Source organism: Gopherus evgoodei, chromosome 8 (assembly GCF_007399415.2).
Source record: "Gopherus evgoodei ecotype Sinaloan lineage chromosome 8, rGopEvg1_v1.p, whole genome shotgun sequence".
Classification (NCBI taxonomy): Eukaryota; Metazoa; Chordata; order Testudines; family Testudinidae; genus Gopherus; species Gopherus evgoodei.
In genome coordinates this window covers 59,514,227-59,530,864 of record NC_044329.1, presented here as the reverse complement: position 1 = coordinate 59,530,864, position 16,638 = coordinate 59,514,227, and the positions used below count along the sequence as shown (strand labels likewise).

The window sequence follows — 16,638 nt, the reverse complement described above, 5'->3', positions numbered from 1 at the left end:
GGAGACATCCAAAAAAAACATGACAGGTAGTCACATGGTAAAATACAAAACTGCTGTTTCACTCAGCTATTTCTATTCTTGGATCAGCCTTGCATTTTTTTAAGTGGAAGAAAGTATGAAATACTGTTATACTGATTATTTATCAGCAAAGTATGCACAGAATGCACCATCCCTTACAATGATGCAGACTTGTTCCTTCTAAATGTGTGGGTCAGCTCCAAGGCCCAGTGCAGTGAAGGATGAGTCTCACACACTTTCTGCACCCCATGCTTTGGTTTGGAGTACCTTATGCCCACAAGACACACACACAGCAATCTCTGCCCTTCCCTCTGTCCCTATCCCTTGAATGAGGAGAATAGCATGGTGAGTCTGTGTACAGAAGGCTCTTTGACCCCAGAGTAGGACCAGGAACAAACATAGTAATTCAGCATTCTCCATGTCCGCTTACCAGCCACACACACTGAAGCAAATGGAGCAGTAAGTGTAAATATAGAAAGATACAGAAAATAGTAAGTAAGTCTGTGAGAGTTGGGTTTGGTAGAAGTTGCAATCAGATGTGGGTAAAATAATCAAATGAGTGCTCTTGAAACACCTGGCTTTTGCCCATAGAGTAAAGCTGCTGGTTTATAATACCTTAGTCACTTAAAAGGCTACAGGGGAAAAAAGGAAATAAAAATTTAACTACATAGTGTTACTGTGTCTGCTTCTTAAAGAAATCGTGATGTCTTCTTAAGATTCAGCAGCTACATTTTGTATGGCATGATACAGTGCAAGTATTACAACAGCCTTCTAATTCTGTATCCTATAACTGACCGTGATCTGTTGCTACAGTAAGTAAATATATCTAATGAAGACAAGACTGAACATGATGCCTTTGGCAAAACACTTTCCACAATATGGGAAAGCTGAGTATTAGTGTTCTCACTGCCTGCCCTCTCTCTTATCTGCCCAAAGTCTTGGATTAACTCCATAAAATGTTTTGGGATACAGTAGGAAGAAAAGATTAGATACAAAATAAGGCCACATTTAATTTGGTATTATAGTAAAAAGTGAAGTGCTTCAGCACTGTGAGGCAGTAGAATGTGTTTGCACAAAAGGTTAGGCCACAGATGATAACTGCAGAGTGATCTTGGACTTTCTGCTTATTCCCTCTGACCCCATGCTCATTACAAATTCACATATCAGAGCTGTTGTTCCAAGGCATTCACAAGTGAGCTGCCAGCAATGGAAATACTAGTTACTGCTAGCAGCAGGGAGGTGTTAAGAACATTTTCTTGAGAGATCTGCATGCTTCTCCCAAAAATAAAGCAGAATTGCTCTTCAAGAAATATATACATAACTGCATTTTTAACAATCTTGTTCCTTTTCTGTTTCCAACTTTATCTTACACACCTTAAGTTACCCTATCACAATGCCTGTTTATTTAAAAAACTTAAACTGGCAAAAAAGCATAATATGTGCTTGCAATAAAATTTGGCCAACTCCCTGCAACTTCCATGTCATTTCCGGGTGCTCAGCACTTTTCAACATCAGGCCCTGTCTTTGCTCAGATTGTTTTAATTTATTTTATTGCACATTTTACTTATTCAATTTAAAAAAAATACATGCAACTTGTGGATCAAGATGCTTATTTTGTCAGTCAAGGAAATGCTAGCACAAGCCATTGGTCAAGCTGCAAATGCTGATGGCTGAGTACCATCCTTGCTCTCAGGTGGGGTGGAGATGAACACCTCAGGGTAGGTAAATGTGGCACCTCAATCTGCCTGTACAGAGTGAACATGGACAGAATGCCTCAGGGGCACAGGGGAAGCACACTGCAGTGTTCCTTCTACCTGCTGTACCTATCTCTAGATGCTAATAGACATCAAGGCAGTCCTTGGCCATGCCACAATATATCTGGCTACATCACTTTGGGTAGTACCAATATCCTAGTTGAGCTAGCCAGCAACCCCACTGTATTCAGGTAGTAGTGGGTCCATGTGAAAGAATGTGGGCTAATAGGCTATTGCATCCATTCAGGAATGTATTGTGTGTGTTTGGCTGACTAGGATATAGACTTAGCTAACTGAACCACAAAAATCAGTGGCTTCACAGTGCATAGCTTTTACTAAACGGGCTCAGGGCTGCATTCCTTGCTGCCAAAACTGCATATTTCATTTTCAGTTTTCATATTCTTTGGTGATCCCATTTAACATTTCTGTCGTATACAACAGAGGGGAGATTTTCAAAATGAACAAATGGCAGTTAGGCACCAAACTCTCATTGACTTTCAACTGAAATGAGGTGCCTACTTGCCATTTGTGCCTTTGAAAGTCTTCCCCTGCATCTTTTCAAACCATGAGTCACTTGGACAAAACATCAAACTTTTGAACGCACATTTACTCTGAGTCCCTCACCACTCTATTCTCCTTCAGCTAAAATAGTAGTTACGGTAATGATACTTCATAAATCCTATGTAGAAAACCATATATCTCCATGTGTTTCACAAAGATGAGTAAGCCTTATTAGTGCTACTTTTACAAATGGGAAACTGATATACCAAGGAGTAACTGACTTGTCAATAGGGTCATAGCAAGATCTTTTGACTGAACCACAACACTATACAGTGGGCACACTGAAAAATTTGTTGCCATTTTAGAGATATTTCTGATTCCAGCAATATTCCTGACACTTAAAATGGGGCATAACTCTAGAGCCACTAATATATCTAGAAAACTAGAATTAACTATTTTTAAGCATGTCTACTGTAAATGCTTTTAACTCATATTAATCCTAATATGATACTACAGCCAGAATACACAACTCTCATGATCAATAAAATATACAAATATATGAACCAAGCATATAAACAGCCATTTAATAAACTGATGTAGTTTGGTCATCAGCAAAGTATAAAATAAAACTCATCAGATGAAGTGTAGTAATACAGCCCAATTATACAGTTAAACCATTCATAAATAACTTACAATGGACCAGTTCCGTATGGAACTTCAGTACTAGTAAATCACACCCAATAGCAGCCAAAATAACTAATTAAATTGTGCATCAGTGGCATCAATTCAGATATTTCGTGGGGAAGCCCCTACTTATCCTTCCCCCTCCCCCTGCAGGGACTTCAGGTCTCCCTCAGTGGAGGAGTATCCTCTCTCTTACCCGCACAGTGCATGAGCAGTGTTGCCAGGATCTCAGTTCTTGGTAGACTCCCCTGCACTCCACCATACAGGAACAGATTCCCAGTGCACCAGGTCGCAGCACCACTTGGTGTGGATGCACCTCCACCAAATTTTAGCGGTATTCTGACCCTGCGTACCCGGCTGCAACACCACTCACTGAAATTTGTCCCAGCTGCCCCGCTATCTGTACAGAGGGATGGCCAGAGCAAATTTCACTGGCATTGCAAGCATGCCTGTAGACTGTGCTAGTAGCAGCTGTCCTGATTTAGTATAGGACCACTGCATAAAGTTGTTAGGAAATGGCTCTCCCAGTTCTGATGTCTAGGGAACTTTGAGCAAGTGCATAAACCTTGGGAAGGACATCTGTCATTATGCAGGGATATTAAAGAAGGTACTAACAGTGATTCCCCCAAGTGACAGTAACTCCCCCAGTTTCAGCAAGTATGACACCAGTAATGTGCATCTTGCTCAGTAGCATTTGTCTTAAAGAATATTTTGTTAAGTCAATGTAATATTCAGCTTCATTCTACAGATAAGTAACATGATCACTAAAAATACAGCTTGGTACCTATTATGAAAAAAATAAGAAGTAAAATATGATATTTGATCATTAAAGTATGAAAAGAATTACAGAGCAGGAGAAGTATGTGCCTAGAATGTCTAAATGTAAATAGCACCTCATAAAAAATGGGGCTGCAGAATTTTACTCTGCCAAGAATTTACAGGAGGATTTCAGAATTTATTTGCTCTGTTATCAGGTATAGTTGCTATAGAATGTGGTCTTCATTCTTCTTCTGAAAGGTTTGGTGTTTTGAAAGAGGGGATGGTGGTTAACTGTTTTCCATTAAATATTTTCTTAGGCTTGGGGGTATTGTTTTTTTGTTTGATTGATTACTATTTCATTGTTCCTAGATTGTTCTATAGAAAAAGAAACTATTATTCCCTTGGTATCTGCAGTCTGCATGGTGGTAGTGTAGATGGAGTCCAGAGACCCTCATGATATATTCCGTGGAAGCTTTCCCAAAGAAGAATGATATTGCCCTTGGAGATAATAAAGCGAAGCATATAGATTTCTGCTGGAACCATGTGATCTCTCCGCCTACAAACAGAAAATGTGTTCCCCCCATCCCCTCACACATCCCAAACCCACAACAATATACAATCTTAATTTCCTCATGCAGTTATTTGCTTGTTATTCTTTGTTATTTGCTTAAATTCTCACAACTGATCAAAAAAATCATTAACATGGTTACAATGTAAGATTTGTCATATATCGGTCTTACATAGGTCTGACTTCAGTGGGAGCAGAGTTAGGCCAGTGCTGAGTGCTTTGGAAAATCCCACCTTAAATGGGCATTCACCGTTATGAACAAAGTACAATACAATCACCAAGAATAAAGCTACAAAATCTGCTCTGATTTTGATTTTTTTAAATGCCCAAAATTATGTTAGGGAATGGCTGCTTACCTGAAGAACTGATCCATTCCCAGTTTTATTCCATTTCTGCTGAAACGCTGAGTAAAAGGTATAAGACTTTCCACGTGGCAAGATATATACCCTGGCTGCAGGTAGTATCCTGGAGTTTTCTTGGGCATTATAACTTTTGGAGCATCTACAGAAAGCAAAATATTCATAAACAAGTTATTAGCAGCTACTCACCTACACTGTATTCATTGTGATTAATACACATGCTAATAATCTTTTCCTTAATGTCCAGATTTATCAAGACACTAAGGGTTGGTCTATACTAGAAAGTTAGACTGGCTTAAGTACATTGCTCAGGGCAGTGAAAAATGTCATGTCCTGTGCAACATACTCAAGCCAAGCTAGCCCTGGTGTAGATACCGCTAAGTCAATAGAAGAATTCTTCCATCACCCTAGCTTCCACCTCTTGGAGAGGTGAATTTACTACTGTGATGGAAGAACCCCTTCTGTCGCTGTAGTTAAGGTCTGTACTTTAGCACTGCAGCTGTGCTGCAGTAGCGTTTCTAGTACAGAAATGCCCTTAGCCTAGACAAGGCCAAGATGAAGCTAAAATTTAAAGGTGTTATGTCATGTTAGCTAGCATAGCCTAACCAAACTTCTAAAACTCTGATCAAGACAAGGTAAGCTGTACTTTAGTATGTGTTAAGCTGGTGGAGTTAAATTGGAATCTTCAGAAGTGGTCAGTCTCTGCTTCTACTGAAGTGGTAATACTCCCATAGATTTCAATGGGAACCAAGTTAAACTCTATCGGATTAGCGTATGCTAAAGTAATATTTGCTTTGCATTGACTCGAGCTTTAGAAGACATTACTTAGATCAAGATAGTTTATCTAGGTAACAAGATCTAACATTGAACCTTTAAATCCTAGTCAAACCTAGGACCCAGGGAGCAGCAATTCAGCACAGAATCTCAAGAGCAACAAAATAAAATGAGACAAATTTTTACCCAAAAAATAGAAAAGAAATTAAGTAAAATACCCAGGAAGGGTCGGAAAATGTCTGTCTGGAAAATGGCAGCTCTTGAATACTTCGGAAATAAGTGTAAGTACCATTACAATTATTTTTCACACTACTGAATGTACAGTATCTTCTATTATTATGCATTTTTTTCTCTCCATGGCCTTGTCTTCACTCTGGGAAAGAGTGTGTTCTTAATTCCTGTTTACTTCCTGTTGAAATTTCAGTGTAGACATGGCAAGTTGTAGTTTCAACACTTGTTAGGCTATATCTTCATAGTAAAAAAGGTGTGTTTTTACATCGAGTTAGCAATCTCAGTGTAAAATCCTAGCGAAGACAAAGCACTGTAGTTTTTACTTTGATGTAGCTAATCAAAGGTGTAGTAGATAGCTAACTCGACATAACACACACACACACACACACACACACACACACACACCTCTTTTTACAGTGTAGTTACAGCCTTAGCTGGTCAAGATGAAACCATAAGCTCCTGTCATAACTTTAGTCCCAGATTTGGACCTTAGCGTCCAAAATATGGGGGTTAGCATGAAAACCTCCAAGCTTAGTCACCAGCTTGGACCTGGTACTTGCTGCCACCACCCAAAAAATTAGAGTGTTTTGGGGCACTCTGGTCCCCCTGAAAAACCTTCCCTGGGGACCCCAAGACCCAAATTCCTTGAGTCTCACAACAAAGGGAAATAATCCTTTTTCCCTTCCCCCCCTCTAGGTGCTCCTGGAGAGATACACAGACACAAGGTCTGTGAAACTACACAGAGTGACTCCCCCTCTCTGTTCCCAATCCTGGAAACAAAAAGAACTTTCCTATTCCCCCAGAGGGAATGCAAAATCAGGCTAGCAAATCCAACACACACACAGATCTCCCCGATCTCTTCCTCCCACCAATTCCCTGGTGAGTACAGATTCAATTTCCCTGAAGTAAAGAAAAACTCCAACAGGTCTTAAAAGAAAGCTTTATATAAAAAAAGAAAGAAAAATACATACAAATGTTCTCTCTGTATTAAGGTGACACAACACAGGGTCGATTGCTTAAAAGAATATTGAATAAACAGCCTTATTCAAAAAGAATACAAATCAAAGCACTCCAGCACTTATATTCATGCAAATACCAAAGAAAAGAAACCATATAACTTACTATCTGATCTCTTTGTCCTTACACTTAGAAACAGAAGATTAGAAAACAGAACTACTTCTCCAAAGCTCAGAGAAAGCAGGCAGACAGAAAAAAAAGACTTTGGACACAAACTTCCCTCCACCCAGAGTTGAAAAAATCCGGTTTCCTGATTGGTCCTCTGGTCAGGTGCTTCAGGTGAAAGAGACATTAACCCTTAGCTATCTGTTTATGACAGCTCCTCCCTAGGGTTAACCTCAGTCAGCTAACACCAATTAAAACTCAAACTTGCCTTGTCTTCATGTTAAGAACACATATTTATTCCTAGCACACTTCCGGGTGTGACTACATTAGAGTTTTTACTAGCCTTTGCAAATGTGTTAACTACCTAACAATTAACTCTAGGTTAAAAACTCTAGAGAAAACAAGCCCAATGAAGGGCTGATCCTTAAGTATGCTGAGCAGCTACTGAGGGTCCTTGGCTTCCATTGGTCTGAATAGGATCTGAGGGGCCCAAACATCTATCAGGTTGTTTGCAGCACTTTTTCAAGATCAGGCCCTGAATATCCTTTCTTTGCTAATTCTGTCTCTGTAGCAACAACTACTAGTGGTGGTGGGTTTATCTCTTAATTCCCTTTCACACCTATTTCTATAATGAGAAAATTTTACCTAGAAAATAGAAATGAAATGAAGTCACTTAAATATTATGTGTAGAAAAACATTTCTTTAAAAATTGGCAGTTCTTGAATAGTTTGGCAAGCTCTTACATGTGAAAGTATAACACAGTTTTTTCCCCACACTACTGTACATACAGTATCTTCCTTTATTATCCAAATGTTTTCTCTCTATGACCTTCTCTCCATGACCTCTGGGAAAATTCATGTTAAAATTTCAGTGTAGACAAGGCAAGCTGTAGTTTCAACAGTTAGATTATTTTACATAAAATTAAATTTCGAACTAAAATTCTCCTTAGTAGATGCCTCCAAGATGCTCAGAGTGCATTGTACCAAGTTGCAAGTTTTGTAGGCAATGGGGTAAGAGAAGTTTTCCTCATTAAATGGGCAAGTAGAAAAAAAACATAAGTAATCCATTCCATTAATTCAGGCATAATAAATGTTCACTGAAGTGAAGTAAAATAAAATTAAATAAAATAAATCTTACCAGGAACAATACTAGAAAACGAAACACTTGACACTCTCTGGAAGAGATAATCATCCTTGTCATACCCCATTATTTTAACAAAAAAAGCTTCATTTGGTGGGATGAAGTCAGTAATATTCCATATTCCATAGGGTTTTCGATCAGGATAGTATTTCACAGGCATTGTCTTAAGAAGCTCCCCTGTGATACTCAGAAGTTCTAGACGGTCCACTCTAGCTGGAAGAGAGATCCCTGTTGTATTCAATAGCACATAGGTTGGTATTCCTATGAGAATAGAAATATATTGTTGTAAGTGTTAACAAAATATAAGAAAAGCTTTAACTCTGTAGATGTGTGTCTCCATCCCCCCAGTAAATGCACACAATTCAGTTTTTTAACCAGCTGTTATGAAACACAAAACAGTGTGTTAGCATTGATAACATCATGTGCTTTATTTAGGATTCAATTACTAATTTCCAACAGATGCTTATAAAGCCTCATTAACCTCCCCACCCCCCAAGGGACCAAACTGAAACATTTTACAGTCTCTAAAAGTAAAAGGAGGGCAGTTGTAACGCTGAGCCATACCATAAATAAAAACATTGGGATTTACGGGACATAAAAACTCTAATACACAAATGTAGCATAGTATCATGGGGCACAACAGGTAATGGCATCATGAATGGAATTAAGGACAGGGCATGGCTCCCTTCGGAACCTGTCAATGATGGTCTGAGTTTCAGCAGAGGGCTAATTATAGAGAACAACATAAAGTATATATTTCTTCCCTACGGTCTGAGCATGCTGCCTCCCTAAACAATTAAATACAGTAGAAATGGAGCACAAACTGACCTTGCACTGGTCTGCTGGATGCTTTTTTGAAGTCTAGTGTTGGCTTTCTAGAAAAACCAGCTCGAAAATCAATAGTACTGAGACCTGTTATACGAACAGAGTGCCTTCCACTGCTGGACGTCTGAAAAATATTGAATTGAAACACTGTTGGAGCAATTTGCGCTTCAAACTAGCATCCATTGAGCTCACTAGACTTTAAGTATCACTAAAAATGGAGTAAGAAAATATCAGATGTTATAAACAAAATGAACCATTCAAAAGCCTTTGTTCTAATAACGGACCCTTCTGAATTTAGTGCTTGTGAAAAGAGAGACTGAATGAAAGTGATGTTCCTCTAGGACATACTATGAAGGGCATCCACATGAAGCCAAATATTGCTCGACATGGTTGCATGACTGCAATGGGGGGACGTGTATGAGCAAAGCATTCAAGATTAGACAGTTATAAAGTATATGGATAATTTTGTAAAGCAAAAAAACCCAACAAAAGATAGCAAAACATTAGTGCAAATAATGTCCCATAATTCATGGGTTTACTTCCTGTATCAAGAAAACATATTTACCCTTGTATTTCCATTAGACAATAAGTGCTCTTTTTAAACAAATGTCACTCAAGCTTTAGCAACGAAGCAGATGAAGCGGACAGGGGGCTGCAGACAGGGGAGTTTGAGAGGGAGTTTGACAGAGGGAGGCCTATGATGGTTAGGAAGACCCACAACACCTGTGCCAGCACTGCTTCTGTCTCCTCCACCTGCGCCTGTAGCCAGACAGAGCACCTGAGCATGGATGCTTCTACCCAGATCCTGGTGTAGTTTTGCAGGGACTGTGACTTGCAATTCCCACTTACTGATATCCAGGCTGGGGGGACCATCCAATGTGAAAGGTGTCTGCTGGTGGAATCAGGAAGCAGGAGGAGGTGGCTAGGTTGAGGAGCATCAGAATCCACAAGCAATTCCTGAACAGTGTTCATGTGGAGACAGCTGAGGTACCTGTTCCAGTACAGAAGACTGCTGACACACCACTGGTGGAGGAGGCAATGGCTCAGGGTGGACACTGGCAGCTGGTTACCTCTGGCAGCAGGCAGTGTTCCACCCCTGCTCCAAACCCTCCCGCCATGGTAATAGGAAACTGTTATGCTCTTCTTGATACAGGAGAGATGGAATCACCCCCTACAGCAGAGGAGGAGAAGCCTCATACCCCTAAGGCTGGGAGGTCTGCTGCCACCAGGGCTGGCTCCAGGGTTTTTGCCGCCCCAAGCAGCAGGGAAAAAAAAAGCCACGATCGTGATCAGCGGCACTTCGGCAGCAGCTCCACTGCACCACTTTCTTCTTTGGCAGCACTTCAGCGGCAGGTCGTTCCCTCCAAGAGGGACCGAGGGACTCACCACCAAATTGCCACTGAAGAGCCAGACATGCCACCCCTTCCCCTTGGCTGTCCCAAGAATGTGCTTGCTGTGCTGGTGCCTGGAGCCGGCCCTGGCTGCTACCACTGCAAATAGGAAACATAGTGTAGTGGTGGTCGGAGACTGTCTGCTGAGAAGTACAGAGGCGCCCATCTGTCGACCTGACATTTCATCTCAGGAGGGATGCTGCCTGCCAGGGGTCCGTATCAGAGATGTTACGGAGGCATTGTCGAGGATTATCCAGCCCTCTGACTACTACCCCATGCTACTCATCCATGTGGGCACAAATGATACTGTGAGATCTGACACTGAGCGGATCAAGAGTGACTACAGGGCTCTGAGAGTATGGATGAAGGAGTTTGGAGTGCAGGTGGTATTCTCTTCGATCCTTCCTGTCAAAGGTAGGGGCCCAGGCAGAGACAGGTGCATCATGGAGATGAATGCCTGGCTGCGAAGATGATGTCACCAGGAGGGCTTTGGCTTCCTTGACCACGGAATGCTATTCCAAGAGGGACAGCTAGGCAGAGATGGCGTTCGCCTTTCAAGGAGGGGAAAGACCCTATTTGGACACAGACTGGCTAACCTAGTGAGGAGGGCTTTAAACTAGGTTCAAAGGGGACAGGTGAGCAAAGCCCACACGTAAGTGGAGAACATGGAGACCTGAGAGATGGGTCAGAAATATGAGGGAACATGGGCTATAATGGCAGAGAGAAAGGAGGGTCAGGGCAGAACTGGGAGGCAAGATGAAATTAGTATTTTAGATGCCTATATACAAATGCAAGAAGCATGGGTAATAAGCAGGAAGAACTGGAAATGCTAATAAATAATTATAACGATGAAATTGTTGGCATCACCGAAACTTGGTGGGATAATACACGATTGGAATGTTGGTATGGATGGTTACAGCTTGCTCAGGAAGGATAGACAAGGGAAAAAGGGAGGAGATGCTGCCTTATATTTTAATAATGTACACACTTGGACTGAGTTGGAGATGAACATAGGAAACGGAAGTGTTGACAGTCTCTGGGTTAGGCTAAAAGGGGTAAAAAACAAGGGTGATGTCATGCTAGGAGTCTACTACAGGCCACCTAACCAGCTGGAAGAGGTGGATGAGGCTTTTTTTAAATAACTAACAAAATCATCCGAAGCCCAAGATTTGGTGGTGATAGGGGACTTCAACTATCCAGATATATGTTTGGAAAATAATACGGTGGGGCACAGACTATCCAATAAGTTCTTGGACTGCATTGCACACAACTTTTTATTTCAGAAGGCTGAAAAAGCTACTAGGGGGAAAGCTGTTCTAGATTTGATTTTAACAAATAGGGAGGAACTCGCTGAGAATTTGAAACTGGAAGGCAGCTTGGGTGAAAGTGATCATGAAATCATAGAGTTCATAATTCTAAGGAAGAGTAGAAGGGAGTACAACAAAATAGAGACAATGGATTTCAGGAACGCAGATTTTGGTAAGTTCAGAGAGCTGATAGGTAAGGTCCCATGAGAATCAAGACTGAGGGAAAAAACAACTGAGGCCATGGCTACACTGGCGCTTTACAGCACTGCAACTTTCGCGCTCAGGGGTGTGAAAAAAACACCCCCCCTGAGTGCTGCAAGATACAGCGCTGTAAAGCCTCAGTGTAAACAGTGCCGCAGCGCTGGGAGCGCGGCTCCCAGCGCTGCAAGCTACACCTGTAGAGGATGTGGAGTACGTGCAGCGCTGGGAGAGCTCTCTCCCAGCGCTGGTGCTGCGACCACACTCAAAACTTCAAAGCGCTAAGTTCAAGTGTAGCCATACCCTGGAGAAGAGTTGGCAGTATTTCAAAGGGACACTATTAAGGGCCCAAAAGCATGCTATTTTGCTGGGTAGGAAAGATAGAAAATGTGGCAAAAGACCAGCTTGGTTTAACCACAAGATCTTGCATGATCTAAAAAATAAAAAGGAGTCATATCAAAAATGGAAACTAGGACAAATTACAAAGGATGAATATATGCAAACAACACAGGAATGCAGGGGCAAGATTAGAAAGGCAGCGGCACAAAATGAGTTCAAACTAGCTACAGGAATAAAGGGAAACAAGAAGACTTTTTATCAATACATTAGAAGCAAGAGGAAGACCAAGGACAGGGTAGGCCCACAGCTCAGTGAGGAGGGAGAAACAGTAACAGAAAACTTGGAAATGACAGAAATGCTTAATGACTTCTTTGTTTCGGTCTTCACTGAGAAGTCTGAAGGAACGCCTAACATAGTGATGCTAATGGGAAAGCGGTAGGTTTGGAAGATAAAATAAAAAAAGAACAAGTTAAAAATCACTTAGAAAAGTTAGATGCCTGCAAGTCACCAGGGCCTGATGAAATTCATCCTAGAATACTCAAGGAGCTAATAGAGGAGGTATCTGAGCCTCTAGCTTTTATCTTTGAAAAATCATGGGAGACAGAAGAGATTCCAGAAGGCTGGAAAAGGGCAAATATAGTGCCCATCTAGAAAAAAAGAAATAATAACAACCCAGGAAACTACAGACCAGTTAGTTTAACTTCTGTGCCAAGGAAGATAATGGAGCAAGTAATTAAGGAAATCATATGCAAAAACTTGGAAGGTTGTAAGGTGATAGAGAATAGCCAGCATGGATTTGTAAAGAACAAATCATGTCAAACCAATCTGATAGCTTTCTTTGATAGGATAATAAGTCTTGTGGATAAAGGAGAAGCAATGGATGTGGTATACCTAGATTTTAGTAAGGCATTTGATACGGTCTTGCATGATATTCTTATCAATAAATGAGGCAAATACAACTTAGATGGGACTATTATAAGGTGGGTGCATAACTGGGTGGATAACTGTACTCAGAGAGTAGTTATTAATGGTTCCCAATCCTGCTGGAAAGGTATAACAAGTGGGGTCCCGCAGGGGTCTGTTTTGGGACTGGCTCTTTTCAGTATCTTCATCAATGACTTAGATATTGGCATAGAAAGTACGCTTATTAAGTTTGCAGATGATACCAAACTGGGAGGGATTGCAACTGCTTTGGAGGATAGGGTCATAATTCAAAATGATCTGGACAAATTGGAGAAATGGTTTGAGGTAAACAGGATGAAGTTTATTAAAGACAAATGCAAAGTGCTCCACTTAGGAAGGAACAATCAGTTTCACACATACAGAATGGGAAGACTGTCTAGGAAGGAGTAAGGCAGAAAGAAATCTAGGCGTTATAGCGAACCACAAGGTAAATATGAGTCAACAGTGTGATGCTATTGCAAAAAAAGCAAACGTGATTCTGGGATGCAATAACGGGTGTGTTGTGAGCAAGACACAAGAAGTCATTCTTCCCCTCTACTCTGCGCTGGTTAGACCTCAACTAGAATATTGTGTCCAGTTGCAGGCACCACACTTCAAGAAAGATGTGGAGAAATTGGAGAGGGTCCAGAGAAGAGCAACAAGAACGATTAAAAGTCTAGAGAACATGACCTACGAAGGAAGGCTGAAAGAATTGGGTTTGTTTAGTCTGGAAAAGAGAAGACCGAGAGGGGACATGATAGCAGTTTTCAGGTATCTAAAAGGGTGTCATAAAGAGGAGGGAGAAAAGTTGTTCATCTTAGCCTCTAAGGATAGAACAAGAAGCAATGGGCTTAAACTGCAGCAATGGAGGTTTAAGCTGGACATTAGGAAAAAGTTCATAACTGTCAGGGTGGTTAAACACTGGAATAAACTGCCTAGGGAGGTTGTGGAATCTCCATCTCTGGAGATATTTAAGAGTAGGTTAGATAAATGTCTATCAGGGATGGTCTAAACAGTATTTGGTCCTGCCATGAGGGCAGGGGAGTGCAGTCAATGACCTCTCAAGGTCCCTTCCAGCCCTAGAATCTATGAATCATGGGTATTGAATATCCAAGAATTATATAAATAAGGAGTGTACATCAGCTGACATATATTAAAAGCTAATTTCTGGCTTTTACAGCCAGAGCCTGCGTTGGAAGACTGCTATGCAGAGGTGCTCCACCCAGGGTTTTTTCCCCACATAGGCATTCTGGCTGAGTCAACCAAAACCGTTCTGAAACCCTAGCAGAGCACAACCCAGAGCGGAAGTTCCAACAACTTATAAAGAGTTGCACCATGGGGCCCTTAATCCATTCAGAGAAATACTGGCTCATCTCAAAGGCCCCAAACCTGCCCCCATTCTGTTCCATCCCATTTGGGGTATATAGCAGCCCTGTATACCTGGAAGGAAAGCTAGTGATTTCCAAAGAACACAAGAGGCCAGGGCTCTTTGCATTCACCCATTCTGCACACCCACTGTGCTTTGTTGCTTATGGAACTACCTTTAACTATTTTAATAACGAAATATCTATTAAATATTTCACATAGAAAGAGTACAAAAAGATTGCAAAGGAGGGAAAGATTGATAAAGGGTTCATTATGCTATGATTAAACTTTAATCTGAAGTGTCTTCTCTAAACTTCATGCATAGAGAATGCAGCCTGAAATGTACATTTTTACCTACAAAGTAAATTCTCTATTAAATCTCCTCATTCCATTGGGAGTACAGATTGAGAGGAATTATTTTATCTAGTCATAAATGTATAATTTCTTAGATCTAGTGAAAACTCTGCTCATGATTATTTTTAGATGAAGCAGTTGTTTTTCATTACTGGCTGCCTGGACAATCAGCCATCTAGGCATTATGACAAATTGGTGTCTGGTCTTACTGGAACAACCACTATTTATTTCTATTAGTTAGTCTTTCACCTCAGAAAATCACTATGTAAAGTCTTTTTAATATAAACCAGCTGTTAATAATATTAAAGGATACAACATAATATTAAACGCAATACCAAATAACTCCTGTTATCAAGCATTAATTGCCTGCTAAATATTCATTGGACAAATGTGGTAACAAAATTTTCTTTTCATAGTTTTATAAGACATCTGTATAAGACATTTACAGCACAATTAAAATTTTTGCAAAGCTTTCCCTGACTTCTTCAGATGCTGTAAAATCTTAATGCAAGCAAAACAGGCCAAGGATCAGAACTGGGTGAACTATTCATAACAAATAATACATCTGATGAATACTTCTGTTAGTAAATTATCCAGAGACTTGAGTATTAGTGACATTGTTTATTACTAAAAATGGTTTTAAAATACTGTTATTTTTAGTAAAAACCTCTTCTATTATACTACAGCCTGCAGGCCTTAATCAGCATCTATGCCCCATTGTGCTAGGTGTTGTGCAAACACCTAGGAACAAATTTAAAGCTGTTGGATTGTTTTCAAACTATGTTTGCCTATTTGTGTTGCATGATGGGTCACTAAAGTCACATATTATCGTTTTTGCTCCTTGATTGGATGGCTGAATGTTTTATAAATAGAAGAAAGGAAATAAAAAAGATGTAAAGACAGCTGCATAAGCATTTGCTATGTGAAATTTTGTGCAACCATGTATTCATCGCACAAATATTTGCAAGACTCAGAACATTCCAGGAACATTATTACAAACAAAAAACAAAACACAAAAATAATTCAAAATGTATGTAGGTGATGAATAAAGAGGTATTTTTATTAAATTAAGAAATGTGGTATCAGACAGTTTTTTTATTTTTATATAATTTGTTCCATGCAAGCTGACGAAATTCAAACCATCATAGCTAGGAGATGGGGGAGGGGGTGTGCTAATTGTAAGATTCTATTTACATATAGTTATTTACAGGTTACTATAGAGACAGCATTTTTTCATTAAAAGTAGATTTCAAAGGATGTGTTCATTAAATGGAATTTATTCTGGCCTGCTTTATCATTACACTCCATCTAAACAGCCGGATTTGGCTTGGAGGCTGTAAATGGGTAATTATAATGGCCATTTAAGAACTCTCTTGTTCACAATAATTACAAGCTTTTCTATTGACTCCTGTTTTCTTCTTTGGCCTTGTGTGAACAGCCATTTAACCTAAATCAGCAGGGAAGTTTCTGCAACATCCTCTGACAGAAAAACTGCAAGGCCTTCTTGATTCACAATTCCTGCCTTGTAGGAAAACAAAACAGTACTTAAGGATATCTCATTGCTGACTCTTCTCAATGGGATTGCCTCCTTCAACGCCTTGTGACAAGCCTTTTTATCTTAACAGGCCTGTAATTGTGTTAATGGCCTGTAACTTGTTGCCAGCAAGACCTTAAGGAGTAATTAGATGTGATCACCTACCAAAGCTTCTATTATGGAGCTAGTAAATAAAGATTACAAGTTATTTCCAAGCCAACCTGCAGAAACAGTACCTTTAAAGTATAGTTTGAAGCACTGACTTCATCTTTGGTCTTTGCTGGAAAGCTTTAGTTAACCAAAGTGATGCACCATGGGATAGACTGTGGCTTTTAAGACCTGTCTCAGGTTGCAGGGAGGAGAGCAGCAGGACCCCCTAGAGAAATTTTGGTTCTCTGCTAGCATTTCTCCTTGGTGCCCAGAGAATACATACTGCACTTAGGGTGACCAGATGTTTCGATTTTATAGGGACA

General features: G+C 40.3%; 1 protein-coding gene across 1 annotated transcript in view; it reads right to left on the bottom strand.

Moving 5' to 3' along the window:
* HMCN1 (hemicentin 1) overlaps positions 1–16,638 on the bottom strand; it is a 323,599-nt gene that overhangs the window by 206,871 nt on the left and 100,090 nt on the right. Inside the window, exons 7-9 of the mRNA XM_030573193.1 lie at positions 8,739–8,859; positions 7,908–8,171; positions 4,641–4,785 (exon numbers count right to left, since the gene is read on the bottom strand). Coding sequence (XP_030429053.1) covers positions 4,641–4,785; positions 7,908–8,171; positions 8,739–8,859 — 530 coding nt within the window. The remainder of the gene's footprint in view (positions 1–4,640; positions 4,786–7,907; positions 8,172–8,738; positions 8,860–16,638) is intronic.